Here is a 19686-nt window from a genome sequence, read left to right on the forward strand (position 1 = left end):
GACCCATTATCCCCCTTACCTATTGATTAGACCACACTTCATTTGTCAGGTTTTAGGAATTAATCATGAATGTCACAGAAGTGACATGATGGGTAAGAAGGTCATGGGATGGCCCCCCTTGCCAACCCCCAGGTGCCCTCTCCTATAAATATGGAGACCCTGGGAGTTGCAAAGGGTTGGATTCTATTGTGTAAAGAAATACCTTGTAAAGAATACCAGGAAAATAACAATAATATTGGCTAGTGTAGTAGAAGGATTTTAACCTTTGAACCACCTAAAAAGATATTCGTATCACCATTTTATTTTAAGACCATTCGTCTGTTACGGTTCATTACTTAGCACTAATCCCACTCTCTTATTCTATTAATTACCTGTTGGCGAAGAACTGCATCAACATCATCATTTGCCACATTTCTCACTGATACTCAAATAGCACTATAAATTCCCAATTAATCCCGACATCCCCAAATAATCATTAAATAACTACCCATCACCCGATAAATCCCAAATATGCACTAAGATTCCCAAAATACCCCTTGGCTCACCCCGAGCAGGGTATTTGACCCGCTGTGACTTTTCTGCTAACCCGCTCACTAGGATCGCCTCGAGCCAAATATTGAAAATAAATCCACATAATAATGTGGTCTCAATCACATAACACATATAATTACATTCATACCCTCAATTGGTCAAAATGCCCTTATTAACAAGAACGGGCCCACATGCATATTTATTACACATAAACATGCATTTATATTCATATTACCATATAATTCACATATGCTCAATTAATTTCACAGATAAATCCAATTATGTTCTCCTGACACACTAATCAAGGCATTAAGCCTTATAAGTGAATTTGGGACATTACACATGCAACATGAGATCTCTAAGCCACTTGGCCTCTTTGTCCATTGCTGCTAAAGCTATAAACTCGGACTCCATATTTGAGTGTGAAATACATGTTTGTTTCTTGGATCCCCAAGAAATTGAACCTCATTCGAGCATAAACACCTAACCAGTTGCAGAGAGATTATCTCCTTGTAGAGTCCAAGAACTTTACTTAGCTAGTTAGATAGTAGTATAATAGTAATAGTAGTGGTATTTTTATGACTGTGGATTTTTGTTTAGACCGGGATTTATTTGGACACTCGTAGTAAGACTTGTAGATTTTCTAAGTTTAACCTATAGTTAAGAATATTAATTTTAACCTAAGGTTTGATTAATATGAATGATATTGATGATGATATTTATTATATTATAAGGTTTAGATAGACCCAATAAGAAAGTAACACTTGTCATATCACTACTACAAAATTGACATGGGATGATGGTTTTAAACCGTCGTATGGACTCTCATACGTCGGTTCTAATACCGTCGTCCCATGCAATGTCATGCCATGGAAAGCATAAAACGACAGTTGAAATAAAAGTGTCATCTCCTGTCGTAAATGAGATGATGGGTCCTATACAAATGTTGTCTCTTGTGGTACATGGGACGACAATTTCTGTGCAAGCGTCATCTACTGTAATAAATAAGACGGCAGTTCCTACTAAAGCGTCATCTTCCTGCAGTACATGAGATGACAATTTATGTGCAAGCATCGTCCCCTGCAATACATAAGATGACAAGTTCATGGAGACCGACGTCCCATGTAGAATATGAGAATTTTTTCATTTCTTTATTTTCAACCACTATATTCATTCATAATTTCCTGTGTAATTACAACATAGTTCAGACATAATCAATAGGCAGACAAAATCAATAGAACTCAGTATGTTCCAAATCTAAAATTACAATATCAAAATATACACTTGGAATAACTATGTAAGTACTAACTAAATACTACAATTAGTATATTTTTTAATTCTGTTTTCAAAAGTTACTCTAACTATGACTCATCCGCTCAAGAAGCTTGGCTACCCATTCATTTCGAGTTTCATTAATTTCGCCAAGTGTATATGTATTCTTTCCACCACACTACAAAACACAAAATAAAAACTAAGTCAGAAATTAAAAACTAAGCTTGATTATTGTTATCTTGCCAAATTTTAAAACAGCAGTCAAACTCATCACCTCTTCCATCAGTGGGGACTCCTTAGCCAATTGAGAAGAAGATGAAGAATTGGGCAGCAGCGAACCAGTCAAAGAACCATTACTTAATCTGGTGACAAAAAGAGAAGTGGGTCCCGAACCATTGCAGGTTTCAGCCTGGATAGCCAAGTTTTGTTGGCTAGCTGAGACTTTTCGGACAGAGAATTTGGAGTTCAATTCTTCAATGCGAGATGTAAATTCATCCATCCTTTCGTTTAGAGTAGAAATTTGTTCAGAAAGTTGAGTTATAATTCCTCGAGACCAAAAATTAAAAAAAATATTGATGGATGAAAAGCAAAGCCACACAGCCTACATTCACGTTTCATTCCATTATCATTAGGAAGTCAACCCACTTTTGAACTTTAATATTTGATATACATTATATGGATTATTCTTTTCATAGTAAGTTAAGAGTCAATTCAGATGATTTCCTATGCCCACTACACAATTCAGTTTCTTGTTAACCTAAATAAAAAAAAATTCTTAAGGACTCTATGATTGTTTATTTCCCTTTTCATTTTCCGAATAAACAACATAATTTATCGCTCTGATTATATAGAGGCAAAAACCATTTACCTGGTTTGAAAGTGGTGCAGGTGAATTTGGGGCTTTCCATCAAACCTTCTATGGTTAACAGTCAGTTTAGTTAGCTTGGCCATAGTCTTGTCTCTCTGATTTGAATATGATTGTGACACACCTATGCCAAAACAGAGATACACAGTGAGGGATAAATCACCACCCCACATTTTCAGTAATTTCACAAATTATTGAATTACACTGCTAAAAGCCCTTTATTTTTTAAGAACTTTATGTGTAAATAACACTTTAGTTAAGACATTACATAACAATTCAGTCTAATAGAACAATCATTTGGATCAGACAGAGCTGATAATAGTGTCTCCAACCAGGGGATGTACCCATAAAAACTGTTGCAAGCTCTCACTAACTGAAATGGTTATAGTTTTGTATTCTTGTACCGAGGTTTTAAAAAAATGACCAGTGCTAGTTTAGTACATATGATGAATGAAACCCTTTTTCTTTGGCTTCTTGGTCATTTATTCAATTTCCACACTTATTCATATATTTTCTTTTCCATTTCTTATTTTCTCCCAGTTTAGATGGAAAATATATCAAATTGTAGAAAAATTGAGAGTATCGGTCGAGATGCTTCATTCTTCTATCTGCTGATGCTCGGGAAAGAGCTTCTTTAGGGCTTGCAGCAAAATCATCATCTATGCTGAGTTTTGTCTTTAAATCATCTGGCAGTGCCTGTAGATTAAGCATGTTAGTACCACTCACTCATCCAGAAGCTATAGAGTGCATCATTGCCAATAAGAGTCATACCATAACATCATTTACAAGTTTCTCCAGCTGAATTTGTTCAATATAAGTACGAGGAACATATGAACCATCCAGGCCCAGCTGCTCTGCAACAAATTTAACGTATAGTCGATCTTTCCCTTGCACCTTCATATCCATTCTAGAAAGTTAGTGCCATGCTTCTTAAAATTCACCTAATAATAAGACTTTGGCATGGATAATTCATTTCTATATTTTCTAGCATAATTGCCTAACAAAGCAGTGAACTTCCCAAGCAAGTCCATAAGAGTTATAGAGTAAACACTCTAGTCTGGCGTAATTCCATGAAAAAAGATAAAGAAAAAACTAAATAAATAAACTTCCATGTTGGCCAGGATGTATCTTAGGAGAGAGGTCGATATCACATTGGAGTACTCCAAGAAGTCTGAAAATAGCACCTTACGAAGTTTGAAGCACTTGCATTAATATGTCAAAATCATGTGAGAATAATTTCTCTTCCAGAAAAGAAGAGAAAGTGATAACAAGTACCAACAATTATAATTGCCTAATTAACAGTTCTACTTCTACAATGGCCTAAGTACTAAAAGTGTTATGTTATGCTATCATACAAAGGAAAAGTTAAACAAATGGTAACAAGTACATATATGGCATGCTTCTGAAGTCTAAATTTTTTTCAATCAGAAAGGCATATAATAACGCCAAGTTAAAATGAATAATTTCATCTAAATGTCCAATAATATTCCTCAAGGTAAAATAATATTGAAGATGCAACTATAAATGAAAGATTTAAAATCAAAATCTGATTGCAAGCACGTGAATGCTAAAACTAGTATAATACCTGAACATATTGACGATTAAGTTGCTCCAACCAATCAGTTTTAACACAAACTCTATCGTCACAGAAGATATGGCTGTTTCTTTTCAGGATGCTAGCAATTGTATATCCCAATGCCATCAGTCCTCCGAGAAGGCGCACACTAAATTCAAAAGTTATTCGAGGAGAAATTATGAATGGACTATCTGTAACCCATTCCTGATTAGAGAGAAAGAAGAGAGGTTAACAGGTCAGAAATCCTTCTGTTATCTAAACTTCTCTCTAAAGGTTATTCATAAATCTCCTTGATTAACAAATCCTATCTTGTAGCAAGTCACATATTAAAATATCATACACAACATTCAATTTTGGAAGTAGCTTGCGTTTCTTAAGAAACTTCAATTCCATTCTCTCCACCAAAACAAAAGAAAAATGAATATGAGCTTTTCATATTTAGCCTAAACATACACTCCCTGCTAGTTTTCTAACAAAGAAAATAATAGGCAGAAAGACCATTAATAAGGATAAGTACAAAAGATTAGTTTCATTACTTGAAGAAGAGAAATGTATGGAAAGGAGAAAAAGTGAACAATAATAATATACATATGTATTTTTTCATAATGGCTCCTTGCCTAACCCTACAATATTTGAGAGAAACAATAATAATATAATAAACCAATAGATAGCCTAATGTATTTAAGTACGGAGCTTCTGCATGACATAATGAACTCACTGGTACTAAGCCAACTTAACATTGACAGGTACAGACTTTCTTAAGAAACTAAAGATACTTGAACATATGTATTAGAACTAAGAACAGAACAAGTGAAATATTGGCCCACTTTCAACTATAGAGAAATTATATCACCATAAATAATGGTTAGAAAGGAAGAACAAGTAGTCATGTACAAAAAAATCAGGAATCAAATCAGCAGCAAGCAATAAAAAAATACATCATCAGGAATGAATTGTGGATGGTGAAGTAGCCACATTTCAAGTAAAAACATGGATCTAAAACCTTGGATATAATGTAGTACGTAACCAGCACTAAAGATAAAGCTAGATACAAGTTAAATGATAGTTTATTTTACAATGGTTCACCTCAAACATGAGATTGTATTCTCCATCTCTATTCCTCATCCTCAGATAAGACTGACATGCTTCAGGATCTTCACCAGGAGGAAGAAGAAAAATGTCATAAGTTTCCTCTGTAGTTTCCTTGTGATCCACAGAAATAACAGCCTTGATTTCATCAATAGTTACAACCTTAGTTGACTGAAAATAGAGGAATCATTTAGAGATTCAATTAGAAAAATATACTATGTTTACATTTAACATGGATACATGGAGACTTAAAGGAAAATGATAAATGACCTGGACAAGGACAAATGTAGAATAACCTTTAAAATATAAGTGGGATTCTGAAAACCAGTGAAGGGATTAAATTTGTTGATGATCTTTATATGTGCTGTTTGCTTTATCCAAGAAGAAAAGCATGAGCTAAAAGCGAATGCCTTAAAATCGAAAAAGAACAAGATTGTCTCTCTTATTGTATCACTTTGATCCCTTTGCTCTGAATTTTTGAAAAAAACATTTGTTCCAAAACAGTGAAGAAAAAAATCAATCTTGTTGTTGTCAAGACAACTCTCAGCTGTAATGACACCTTGAACACCCAAAAATAATTCCTACACAATATCAAGATCCTGTAATGACACCTTAGCACCAATAATAAACATTTATGCACTCAAACTCAGTACAAACAATGAAACAAACAACCGGTATGCACAGGAAAGAATTAAGAACAACAACTCTTCAAACAAGTACTTTAAAACTCAACAAAAACCAGCACTTCAATCTTTTATGTACACATAAAACTCTCGGTTGCAGAGTGATTCTCTTAATTAAAAATAATTCCAACACAAAAAAATACAGTGACTATATTTAAAGTATTTTCTCCATATTAAATTGAATCTAAAAAAAAATTACCTCATAAAGAATTGGAGGTCTGCCTAGTTTACCCCAGGGTGGCCTGGTTCTTGCGTCGGCGAGGGAGGGGGGGGGGGGTCGCATGGTTCTTGCGTCGACGGGGGGGTCGCCTGGTTCTTGCGTCGATGGGGGGGTCACCTGGTTCTTGTGTCGGCGGGGTCGCCTGGTTCTTGCCGAGGCTGAGTGTGAAAGAGAGCAGCTCGACGTTATGGAGAGAGACAAGAGCTGAGTTCTTGCAGAGGCTGAGTGAGAGAACGAATCGAGAGGGCTGAGTGTGAGAGAGAATAGATCGAACGGGTGAGCTGGTGAGCGTGAGAGAAAAACGATTGAGGCTATTTTGAGTGAGTTTCAGAGAAGCCAACTGGTAGAATTAAAAGATTAGGGATTTTTCTTGTTTTGTTAAATTTCATTTGGGGCTATTTTGAGTGAGTCTCTTATTGTTTTGTTTTATTAATTTCGTGTATATGACTCATTACTTTAAAAAAAAAATTATATCACATATTAAACATGCAAACATTTTTTTTCTTTTGTAAGGAATAATCTTTTTTTTACAAGTGGATTAAATTTTTTTTTTTATATAAATTATTTTTAGTTTAAAAAAATAAGAAACATATGCATGAGTAATATATCTTAATATTAGACATATGCATGATTTTATTTGATTTAAGTTTTAAGTATTATTAATATAATATAATTAATTAAAAGTATAATATTATATATAAAAATTTAACAACTAATTAAAGTATTAATAGATATGTCTAGACAATATTTTTTATAAATATTAAAATATATATGTGATCCAATAATATTAAATATATTAATACCCTTTTAAAAAAAGGCTTATTAAGATTTTTTTCCAGACTATTACGACTACCAAATCATGCCTCCTGAATTTTTTGGCCTGTTAAAAATTCCCCCTGAACTATTCATGTTATTGAAATGAGGGACTTTCGTCCAATTTTTCTAACAGAATAGTGATATGGCGACACTGGAGTGCTGATGTAGATTGCTTCTTGTATAATTTAAAAAATAGATAGGCTTTTACCCCCCAAACTATTACAGTTACCAAATTATGCCCATCGAATTCTAAAATTTAAAATTAAAACAATATTTTGAATATTTAAAAGAAAATATTAAAAACATTAAACTAAAAAATCATTTTTTTAAAATTAAATCATACAAAATAAAAACTTAAAGCGACATAGGCGACACCAAAGTTGAATGTCGCAAGGGACCCGCATGAGCCCAGTTTTTCGACGATGTCACTACTCTCATTCTGACGCATGCCCAACACCCAAGCCAATTTTTTGTCACCATCAATTTTTTTTTAATTTTAATGATTTTTTCTTTTTTTTTAATATTCAAAAGATTGTTTAATTGTAAATTTTTAAAAATCAGGGGGCACAATTTAGTAATGGTAATAGTTTGGGGGCAAGAATACTATTTATTATTTATATTATAAATGAAGCATTGACGTGGCAATACCACATCGACCACCAAACTACCACATCACCATTCCATTAGTGAAATTGGAAGGAAATCCCACATTTCAGTAATGTGAATAATTAAGGGGGAATTTTTAACCAGTTCAAAAATTCAGGGGGCACGATTTGGATTGGTAATAGTTCGGAGGAAAAAATCTCAATAAGCCTTAAATAATAATAATAATAATAATAAGACGACGCACATAAGACAACAGTCTAAGTAGAACTGTCTAATTGTGTTAAAAATAAACACGTGACGACATTCTTCTAAGCACTGTTGTCTAATGTAAGTTTTGTTGTGCATGGCATGACGGTTCTAGAGAGTCAGTCGTCATATGTTTATTTTTAATATAAGAAGACAGGTCTACTAAAACCATCGTCTCATGTGTGTCATCTAAGTACAGTTTTGTAGTAGTGTATGTATGTTTAATGATAATTAAGTAATTTTGAGGAATAAGTTTATTAAGAGTAATATTTGAATATCGTAGGGTCTGTCAGCAGCTTTGAAAACGTTAGAGGACTTAGTCAAGGCTGTTTACTCAATTCAAATTAAGCTTAAAATGTGCAATTTCGTGTTTAAATATTCATTGTATGCCGATATATTGCAGCTATAGGGGGCAATATATCGCTGTACGGGGATACGAAAAATAGGTAACTTCACACGAGCACCTCGGCGAGCCTCGGGCATGCTAGCCCATGCAATATATCGCCTACAAGGGCCGATATATCGGCTCCTTCAGTGTATTTTTTAAAGTTTTCAAAAACGTTCTCATTTAAATCCTTAACCTCTTGATAAATCCAGCATCTTTCTGAATGAGTCTTCAGCCTCTGCTGAACGATAATTCAAATATTTTTCACTTAAAAAGCCATTATTTTTATTCAAGTTAAATGAAGATCTTTTCATTCTTGAACTCTATAAATAGGACCTAGTACCTAGCCATTTATTCATTCATCAAGCTAAGTTCAGAGGCTAGAAGTTGCTAGGTTATTGTGAGAGTGTAAACACTTGGGTTGGGGATTATAAGCTTACCAAACACTTGGGAAGTAAGGTTTATAGCTCATTTCAGTTCAAGGTTTAGATCGATCATATAAGTCTTCAAGGTATTCTAAAACTCTAGTCCATTTCTGTATTGTTTTCCTTAAAATTCTTATAGTTTTCTACTCAACATCCTAACTCTATTATTTATTCTTGGTTAGGAACCCTAAGATCTTGAACATAAGGTTTTTGGTAAGTATGTTCTTGATGGTATAGTTCGTCCATTCTTTTCATCTCATTCTCTTTAGTATACTCACTCTTCCATTTATGTTTTTAGGAATGTTCCAAAGTCCCAACTCTGTTCTCATATCCCGATACTTTTGGTAAGGAAAATAGGATAGGATTTTATGTGTTATGTTATATGATTTATATGTTATGATAAATGTTATCTTATGATTATGTGTTATGTAACATGCAATAATATGTATGATTGTAGACTTGGGCATATGACCTGTACAACTAACAAGCCCCAATAAATTATGGGCATATGACTTGCTTAGCTAGCAAGCCCCACTAATCTAATGGGCATATGACTTGTTTAGTTTATGGGACCCCAAGTAATAATGGCCATTATAGTATATGTGACAATGTTATGATACGTTTTAGTATATGTTAATATGAATATTATGAATATGATTTATGTGTTAGATTTTCCTTGCTGGGCATTAGGCTCACTCCTTTATGTTTATGTGTGTAGGAAAATAGCTTTGGTGGCGGGAAAGGGTCTTGGTAGCTTGAGGATGTGTATTAAGGCGGAATGGAGTCAAAGGGCCGAGAGTTCGATTCGAGGATGAAGTTTCTTTGCTTATAGTTTTATATGTATTTTTCCGCACTTTATTATGTAATCAATTTTATTTACAATTATGTTATATTTTTCATTTAAAACAATGGGATCCCATATCCTACTTTAAATTTTATGTAGTTAACATTTGTTTTTACAAGTTTTTAATGAAGTAATGATTATTTCACTTGTAAGTTTTATTAAAGATTAATGTCTATGTATAGTTGTCGTTAATGGTCCAAAGTCTAGAGTAGTTGGGTCATTACACTCCTACACTTGATATCCAACTTGCATCATAATATCCTTCAAGTATCTTAAGGAATTTTGAATATTGGAGGCCTAACTTCTTGGTCCTCTTAAGGTACCCTGGAACTCTCTCAATTGCCTTCCAATGTCCCATACTTTGATTGCTAGCAAACCTACTTAGTTTACTAACCACGTATACAATGTTCGCTCTTGTACAATGAGCGACGTACATTAGACTCTCTAATGTACTTGCATACTCAAATTGAGCCACCGCTTTACCATTATTCTTTACAAGATTTATGCTTGAATCAAATGGTGCATTTGCCTCTTTGATTTTGAGATGACTAAACTTGTCAATCACTTCCTCAACATAGTGTTCTTGACTTAAGGCATAACCCCCACTATTTCTTCTTACTTTTATACCCAAGATGGTATCAACCTCTCCAAGGTCATTCATCTTGAAAGTGGAAGATAGAAACCTCTTCGTTTCTATTATGTCTTTCATCTCATTCCTCAAAATTGATATATCATCAACATATAGACACACCAAGATGGCATAACCATCACAAGTCTTAGAGTATAAGAACTTGTGTGCATTATTGTGCTAAACTCATCCAAAATTATGAATTTATCAAATTTCTCATGCTATTTTTTTGGTGCTTTTTTTAAACCATACAATGATTTAACAAGCCTACACACTTTATGCTCATTTCCTCTTAGAAAAAAACCTTCCGGTTGTTCGATATAGATTTCCTCATCGAGATCTCCATTTAAGAATGTCATTTTGACATCCATTTGATGAACATAAAGGTTATATATTGATGATAAGGAAAATAAAACTCATATTGTGGTTATCCTAGCAACCAATGCATACATGTCAAAAAAATTGATTCCTTCTTTTTTTGTTTAAACCCTTTGGCTACTAATCTAGCCTTGAAGGTTTGTAATATGCCATCGATGTGATATTTTCTCCGAAATACCCACTTGCATCCAATTGATTTTGAACCTTGTGGAGGGTCTACCAATTCCCATGTTTGGTATGACATAATTGAATTAATCTCATTATTTATTGCCTCATTCCAAAAAGAGGAGTCTCTCAAAGACATTGCTTCTTGGAATGTTTTGGGATCATCCTCAACTAGAAGAATCATAGGAAATTTCCATGTGACTTCTTCAAGGTTTCCCTCTACTAGGAAGAGTGTTTCCACTTAAGAACATTTTTCATTTGATTCCAACTCTTTAAGCCTTTGGATTCTTCGAGGCAATGTAAGTTGCTCAACAACCTTTGGATCTTTCTCTTTAAGAGATTCTTCAACACTTGTGGGTTCTTGAGAGTTGCTATCACAATATAACATATTCTCAAAGAACTTCACTTCTCTTTATTCAATTATCACATTAGACTCCAAGTCTAATAACTACAAGCCTTAATTTTTAAGACATAGCCAACAAATGCACATTTTATGGCCCTTGGACCCAACATGATCCCTTTAGGCTTTGTGCTCTTGCAATAAGCAAGACACCCCCACACTTTGGCCCTAGGTTAGGCTTCTTTCCTCTCCATAACTCATATGGAGATACATTATTCATTTTCATAGGAATTCAATTCAATATATGACACATGTAACGTCCCAATTTCCCTAATAAGGCTTAATGCCTTAATTAGGGGGCCAAGAGGACAATGATTGGATTAATTATGTGTTTATGTGATTATATGCATGATTATGTGAATTATGTGAGTTATATTATAATATGACTATTATAGTCTGTTTAGGTGTATCAAGCATGCATGTGGGCCCATTTCTTATTAGAAGGGCATTTTTGTAATTTTAACCCGTTGAGGGTATAATTGTAAATATGTGTGTTTATGATTTGGACCACATAATTATGTGAATATATTTGAGTTATTCAGCATGGGGCAATCCCAGTGAGCAAGTTAGTGGTTTAGTCACAACGGGGTCAAATACTTAGCTTGGGGTGAGCCCAGGGGTATTTTGGTAATTTAGTACATTACCGAGATTTCTTGGATAATGGGAAGTTATTTGATAATTACTTGGGGATATTGTAATTAATTCAAGAATTATGAGGTGTTAATTGAGATTTGAAGGAAAATGATGGCAAAAGACCATTTTTCCCTTCAGGCCATTAAAGAGAAAGCTTTTGGGAAAAGGGCATTTTAGTCGTTTTCATGCCCATGTATAGTCTTAGTCACTAGAAGCTCTCGAAAGTAACTCAGTAAACACAAACACTTCACTCTCTCGTGACTCTCTCTCGCTTAATCTGGTACTTTTATTCCAAGAGGAATTTTGGAGTGGCTTGATCATCTTGAGGCTAGGAGAGAGCTTGTAAGCAATTGGAACTTGCTTTGGGAGAACTTAGTGGCTAACATGCTTAAATAAACAACTAGGAAACAAATTGAATAGAGGTAAATTCAAGCTTGAGTTTTAAGTTTTTCTCAGTTTTGAGTTTCTAAAGCTACTGCTGAATTTTGAGTGTGGTTGATATTTTATTATGTTTGAGGCCTGGGTTTTGATGTTTGTGAGCTGGTGAGACCACTTCTGTTGTCGAATACTATTAAAATAATGTTTTGGAACAATTTTGGGGAGTTTAGAAATCTGGAAAATGTTAGAAATCTGGGTTCGCGGAACGTATGAACTATGGGACGTTAGGGTTCTTCTGAACTGCTATAGTGCCACGACACCAGATGGGTTGCGTTGCGGTGTGTGTCCAGTGAAAACAGGGCCAAGGCTCTCTGCTTTGGGGTGCGTCACGACCTTTCAGAGGTGCATCGCGACATTGATAGGAAAGAATGGCCAAGTTAGGTTTCAAGTTTTGGGGACTCGAACCTAAGGGCTTGAGAAGGGTTCTATTAACCGATTTAGTAGAATTCGAGGTCCTGGAGGCTAGAAATCGGTCTAGAAGCCTTTATTTACCCTATATTGATGAATATCCTCTATTATGGTTGTGACTAGGGTATCGCTAGGGCTCGGAAGGGGATCATGCTCGAGGGTCATTTCTATTTATCTAGTTCTTGGACCAGAGGTAAGAAAAATGCACCTGGTCTGTGATTAGGGCTTGCCTCAGCTATAGAACATGGTTATAACCATGCCGAGAGTGTTTTATTAAACATGTTGATTACACTGTGTTACCTGTGTTATGTAATAACTGTTTATTTGCATATCTGATTGAAAGGCTCGACTTATTAGTCGAGGGTTATCTGTTATATCTTATGGGAAGACTCGGCTTATAAGTCAAGAGTTTATCAATTATATTTGACTAGAAATCTTGGCTTATAAGCGTAGGACCTATCTGTTGTTCTGACTAAAAGCTTAGCTTATAAGTCGAGGATCTATCTATGATATCTGAATAAAAACTTGGCTTATTATTCGAGAATATATCTGGTTAAAATATTCGACTTGTAAGTCAAGCGTTTACAAGATTCGATTTATAAGTCGAGAGTTTACAAGATTCGGCATAAAAGTTGAGAGTTTACAAGATTCGGCATATAAGTCGAGAGATTACAAGGCTTAACTTATAAGTCGAGGGTTTAAGGGTTCAACTTATGAGTAAAGGTACGTTAATAGCATGCCGAATGCCGACCGATGTGGTTAAGCTAACTAGGATGCGTGATATATGCTTGAACGACCCTATGGCCGCCTGAAATTGATAACTCCATTATAGTGGTATTTTAGGATGTGTTTTTGTGGTAATCTTGAGTATTTATGTTTTTTTTGTGCAAGATTACACTTGTTTTTGTCTTTTTTGTAGGTTGGTCCATTGAATCATGAGTTAAATGCTAAAAGAGGAAATGGTGGAAAAATGGAACTTTTGGCGGTTGTTTGACTGAAATTGGCGCTAAGGATGAATAATAATAAATTTTGATGAAGGAAGGATGTCAAATGGTTAAAATCTGGAAAAAAAATAAAATTAGAGTTGCGACATGGGGTTAAGGGCTGCAACTCTAGCAAAGTCAAAGACTGAAGGGTTGCTGAAAGGAATTAGAGTCACAACTTGGTCAATATAGTCGCGGCGCTAGAAGAAGTCAGAGGCGAATCCATGAGGTCTATGGAGAGGTGGGGCGCGACCTAGGTTTAGAGGACCATGATGCCTGGAGGGACTAATCAGATTTTGAGGGCTTTAAAACAAACACAAGCTGCAACCTAGGAAAGGCCAAGTCGCAGCCCACATAAGAAAAAGAAGGGAATTCGTGATTTTTTTAATTAGGGTAAGGTCAAATTTCAATTACGAGTTTAGAGATTAATTTTGATTATGAGATTAGTTCTTTTGCACTCTCATATTTTTTATTTCTTCTTCAAGTCTTTGAATCTTATGTTTCTACATTATTATTTTGTTGATTTAGTCATGTTTGATATGAACTAAACATTTTTATCTAGGGTTTAATGTCGTTACTTGGATTTTTATTTCATTTTATTATGATGTTCTATTGATTATTCTTCTTGATTCTAATCTATATGATGTTTGCTTAATGCTAGTTAATACCTGATCAATATTCGCTTGATTTATGATTTTGATTCAAAATTCTAAAGAAGAGAATTGAATATGCTATCGTTATATAGACATATGTTATATATTGGATGAAAGTACCTGTATGCCTTGTATTGTAACGACCCCAAATTCAGTATTAAGGCTTAAGGGCCTGGAGTAGTGTGCCTGGAGGGCATGATGGGATTTGGTGTGTGTTTCTATTGAGTTTTATGCATGATTATCATTTAATGCACGTTATATGACTAATTGATTATTTGAGATGCATGACTATGTGAATTAGTATGCATGTAGACCTGATTGTCTTATAATGAGCATGATTGTAATCTGACCATGAGAGGGCATAACTGTGATAATTGTACTACGTGAATTGTGCCATGTGAGGTGGTGTTTTTATCAGGATGCACGCATCGAGATGGTCCTAGTGAGCCATTTAGTCTAAAGTCACAACGGGATGTTGTACCCGGCTCGGGAGAAGCCTAGGGGTACTTTGGGAATCTTATAAGTTGAGTTGAGAATGAGTGGTTAGTTATCGGTAATTGGGTAACCTGGGTAACCGTTTGTAACTGCTATGGGTAACAATTTTTAAGATAGAAAGTGGTAGAATTGAAATGAAAATGTAAAGACTTAAGTGCCCTTGAAGGTTTAGCTAAGGAGGGATTATTAGGAAGGGGTAAATTGGTCTTTTGGCAAGACAAATAGGCAAGTTTCAGCTGGGTATATGGGGTATACGGTTTGGGCATTGGAACATTTAGTGTCTTGATAAAGTTAGAAGAGAAGGAAAAGAAGAGGAGAGAAAGGCTAGGGCAAGCAAGAAGAAGAAGAAGAAGAAGAGAAGGAGAAGTGGGAGTCTAGGAGGAGATCAAGGACTTTGTGTGGATTCTTCATTTGAGGTAAGGGTTTTATACATATTTAAGTTGGGTTTTTGTTTTGAATTAAGGAATTTAAATGCCTAAGCTAAGCATGGTTGAGTTTTGGGTTAGTTGCTGAAATTTGAAATCAAAGGAGTGGATCTTGAGTGTGTTGATGTTTTGATTTGATTCTAGTGTTTATGGGGTGTTAGATTGTTCATATGAGGTTTGGATTGGAGTTTTGGGGTTTAGGTATTGGTTTGGGGTGATTTGGAGAGGTTAAAACTCGGGAAAAATGCAGGAAAAACCCAGAAAATCTGGGTTCGCGATGGAGCGCCGCGGCCCTGCTCTTGGGCGTCGCGGCGCGAGGAGGCTTCAGGATGGGGGCATGGGCTCTGGGCGCCGCGGCCCTTGATGGGTGTGCCGCGGCCCTAGGCCATTTTGGCAGCCCAAATGTTGTATTTTTAGGGGTTTTGCCTGGGGACACGGGGGATGGTTCCGATGCTTTGTTTTATGGATTTAGAGGTCCCGGGAGTGTGGGATTGGTCCCGGGAAGTGGTCTTGGGCTTGGTTGGTATTAAAAGTGTCTTTTGTGTGTTGTGACTAGGATTTCGGGAGGCTCGTACTAGTGGACCATGCTCGTGATCGTGGTGCATCGGAAAGCACGGAATACAGGTAAGAAAACCGTAACACCTGAGAATAGGGCATAGGCCCACTGTGTGATTGCAGGGCGCGACCCTAGATTGTGTTGTGTGCGAATGTGTAATCTTAGATAAATTATTGTATGTTTGAATGGTTATTTCTTAATGTGTTATATGTGTGATTGTAATGGAATGAACGGCTAAGGCCGAGAGCGGTGGGATGCTATAGCGAGGGTGGGACCCAAGGGATACATGAGTTATCCTACGGTAATGACCGAGACCCCCAAGCTTTGTTAAGGCCTCTGGGGCGGCATGGCCGTGCTTGTTTAATTAATGATTTCCTATTTATCAGTGAATTATGCCAGTGATATTATCTGCATATGTTATGTGCTATTTGGATTTTCTTGCTGGGCTTCGGCTCACGGGTGCTCCGTGTGGCAGGTAAAAGCAAGGAGTCAGTCAACCAGCCATGAGTATGGAGAGCGTGGGAGCGGCGTGTACATGTTCGGCCTGCCCGACTGCTTTGGTTGGGGGCATTTTGTAAATGGCTGTATTAACCCATTCTTTTGATAGTTAACCTGGTGTAAATCTATTTTTGAGTTGTAAATATTTTGTAAACCTTATTTTGGGATCCCAGATGTTAGATACTTAACGTTTTCAATGGAACTAAACATTTTCAAAGAGTACAGCCTTAAATTCTGATTTATTCACACTTTTGGTTTTAGAAACCACTTAGAGTCAGACAAAAGCACGATTTCTATTTTTAAACTCACTATGTAACGGCTCTAAGGTAGTAGGGCGTTACATGTATAGTAATTAGGTTTCTATTCTTAATGCCTGCTATATGTTTAAGTTTATGACAGAGATGTAGAAAACCTGAATATAGGATGAGATCTTATATCTTGAAAAAGAATTGGAATCGATTTATGTTAACATGCTGTTAGAATAAGAAGAAAAAAATTTAGAACTGATTAATAAAGTTAGTAGAATAAAAAGTTGATGAAGTTAATACCCTAGGTCTTTTTATTATTGATTTTTATCTTTTGATTAGTTATTTTGTTCACAATTATTTAAAATTTTACAATTAGATTTATTCATCTATTTTTTTTGCCAACTAGAAATTAAAGAACAATTATTGGTAATTGGTTAATAGTCTTTGTGGGAACGATACTCTATTTACTATCTATATTACTTGGATCGATTGTGTGCACTTGCGTATCATATTTTCACGATCAAGTTTTTGGTGTTGTTGCTGGGGTCTTAATATCCAATATAAAAAATAATTTTTTTTTGTTCTAATTTAGTTTTTATATTTTATACTCATTTGGATCAAGGCTATATTGTGTTTCGGGAATTATTGGTATATGCAGGGAAGTAGACAAAGGGAACTCATACCGGTAGATCTTGAAATTGAAAGAACGTGCAGAAAAAAACTGAAAGATAAAGAAAAGGATGGATTTTTCCATGGCTACAAATCAAGGGAATGTAGTTAATCATGCTTGCAACGATGTCGAAGGTGCACTGGCTGCTGAGGTCCCTGCTAATCAAAGGGGCTAGAAGTTTAAGAGATTATGTACTCCCAACTGTTACGTGAGTGCATTCATGCATTAGACCTCCAAAAATTTATGTAAATAATTTTGAGATTAAGCCAGGGATTCTGCAAATGGTCCAATCTACTGTTTAGTTTGGAGGCTTGCCTACAGAGGACCCTAACTTACACATAGCTAATTTCTTAGAGCTTCGTGCGACCTTTAAGATGAATGGGGTAAGTGATGACACAATAAGGTTGAGGCTGTTTCCATTTTCACTAAGGGGCCAAGCAAAGAGTTGGTGGATTTCCCTACAGGCTAACTTTAATACCACATGGGAGGATCTCGCTCAAATGTTCCTTGCAAAATTCTTTTCTCCATCCAAGGATGCTCGGTTAAGAGGGGAGATTAATAATTTCTTTCAGATGGACAGAGAGTCACTGTATGATGAATGGGAGAGATTTAAAGAGTTGTTAAGGAAGTGCCCTCATCACAGGATTGAAAAATGGATGTTAGTCCATAATTTTTACAATTTGTTAGGCGGTACTACTTGCACTATCATAGATGTAGTAGCAAAAGGGGCATTTATGAGCAAGAGTGCCAACGAAGCTTATGATCTACTAGAAGAGATTGCCATGACTAATTACCATTGGCCTACTAAGAGGGAAAATAAAAAGAAGGTGTCTGGGATGATTGAATTAGATGCCATCTCCATGCTTACAGCACAAGTGGCGTCCTTGACAAAACAACTACAACAGAATAACCTCACAGCTCAAGCCATGCAATTACAAAGTGTGTGTGAAATGTGTGGAATGGTGCATCCACCTAACCAGTGTCATGCAATGGATTTAAATAATTTTCCTATGGAACAAGTTCAAGCCATATGAAATAGCCAAAGGCCAGCCAATAACCCATATCCCATGTTCTACAATCAAGGGTTGCAGAATCACCCTAACTTGTCTTGGAAAAATAACAAAGGGTTACAACTGCAGTATCCACAATACCCACCTCAACACCCACCTCATCAACCAACTTATGGACTACATTCAATGCCTTATTGTGATCAAAATCCACGTCCATCTCATCCACCACCACATCCTCCAATGAACTCACCAACAACACAACCTGAAGTACAACCCGATGTACTGAACCAGTTCATGAAAAAAAATAAGGCATCTATCAGGAGTTTGGAGACTCAAATGGGGAATTTGGCTACTTTGATGACAAACCATGCTCAAGGGAACTTACAAAGCACTACCGAGGTAAACCCAAAAGAGCAGTGCAATGCAATATCCTTGAGGAGTGGCAAGGAGTTAAAAGAGCCAAAAGTGGTTGATAAGGAGAAGGAAGTGAGTGGGTCTAATGTTACCAAGAACTTAGAAAAGCAACTAGAAATAAGCATAGATCACCATATAAAGATTCCATATCCTTAGAGGCTTAAAAAGAATAAGCTTGATAAGCAGTTTTCTAAATTTTTGGATATCTTTCGAAAGCTACACATCAATATTCCGTTTGCTAAGGCACTTGAACAAATGCCAACTTATGTGAAGTTTATGAGAGAAATTTTGTCAAAGAAAGGGAAACTAGAGGATTATGAGATAATAGCACTTACTGAGGAGTGCAGTGCGATACTTCAGAAGAAACTACACCCCAAGTTTAAAGATCCTGGTAGTTTCAACATCCTATGTTCTATAGGGGTTCAATAGAAACAAAGGCTTTATGTTATTTAGGGGACATTGTAAATTTAATGCCTCTATCAATCTTTCAGAAGTTGAATTTGGGAGAAGCTCGGCCTACTACCGTGTCTTTACAAATGGCAGATAGATCATCCTTGTGGAGTGACTGAGGATGTATTGGTGAAAGTGGATAAATTCATCTTTCATGCAGACTTTATTATTCTAGATATAAAGGAAGATGACAATATTCCAATATTACTTGGAAGGCCATTCTTGGCTACTGGTAGGGCTTTAATCGATGTACAAAAGGGTGAGTTAAAGTTGCGAGTGCAAAAAGAGAAGGTAATATTTAACATTTTTGCAGCAGCAGAAATTCCAACTTGTTGTAGAGTTGAAGTGGTAAAAAAAGGAGATAACAAGTTGGAAGTCTCAAAGAAAAGATCCATGGTTCAATGTGGTGTTCAAATAGTTCGCCATCGTGTGAAAAAAGATCTTTAGTGGGAAAGCTCGAATGTTACATGATCAGTGGAAAGTTCCAGCAATTTATAATAACAAGAAATAAGGGCCAACTCATGACACTATGGCTCTCAAGGATGTGAGAGGAGGACTTGATCCAAGTTGAATATGAAAGAAAACAAACGTCCGGCTAAATGATGTTAATGACAACACATTTGGATGCATTCTAATCCTTTTTTTGCATTTGTTTTTATTAGTTTTATTTAAGTTT

At 35.8% G+C, this 19686-nt stretch overlaps 2 protein-coding genes and 1 non-coding gene across 3 annotated transcripts; all 3 read right to left on the reverse strand.

Annotated features, from left to right (window-relative positions):
• Positions 1–1698: 1698 nt before the first annotated feature.
• Positions 1699–2370, reverse strand: LOC133830255 (inorganic pyrophosphatase TTM2-like). Its single transcript, XM_062260188.1, has 2 exons — positions 2078–2370; positions 1699–1981 (listed from the first exon to the last, which is right to left on the reverse strand). The coding sequence occupies exons 1-2, from the start codon at positions 2300–2302 to the stop codon at positions 1889–1891; spliced, it is 318 nt and encodes a 105-aa protein (XP_062116172.1). The 5' UTR covers positions 2303–2370; the 3' UTR covers positions 1699–1888.
• Positions 2371–3015: 645 nt separating this feature from the next.
• Positions 3016–5965, reverse strand: LOC133832026 (inorganic pyrophosphatase TTM1-like). Its single transcript, XM_062262419.1, has 6 exons — positions 5953–5965; positions 5630–5802; positions 5331–5504; positions 4254–4448; positions 3440–3562; positions 3016–3364 (listed from the first exon to the last, which is right to left on the reverse strand). Exons 1-6 carry the CDS (start codon positions 5963–5965, stop codon positions 3155–3157), a joined length of 888 nt encoding a protein of 295 aa, XP_062118403.1. The 3' UTR covers positions 3016–3154.
• Positions 5966–17675: 11710 nt separating this feature from the next.
• On the reverse strand, positions 17676–17779 carry LOC133833299 (small nucleolar RNA R71). Its single transcript, XR_009892690.1, has one exon. It is a non-coding gene; the product is annotated as a small nucleolar RNA R71 (small nucleolar RNA).
• Between the last annotated feature and the right edge of the window lie 1907 nt (positions 17780–19686).

Source organism: Humulus lupulus, chromosome 4 (assembly GCF_963169125.1).
Source record: "Humulus lupulus chromosome 4, drHumLupu1.1, whole genome shotgun sequence".
In the NCBI taxonomy this organism is placed as follows: Eukaryota; Viridiplantae; Streptophyta; class Magnoliopsida; order Rosales; family Cannabaceae; genus Humulus; species Humulus lupulus.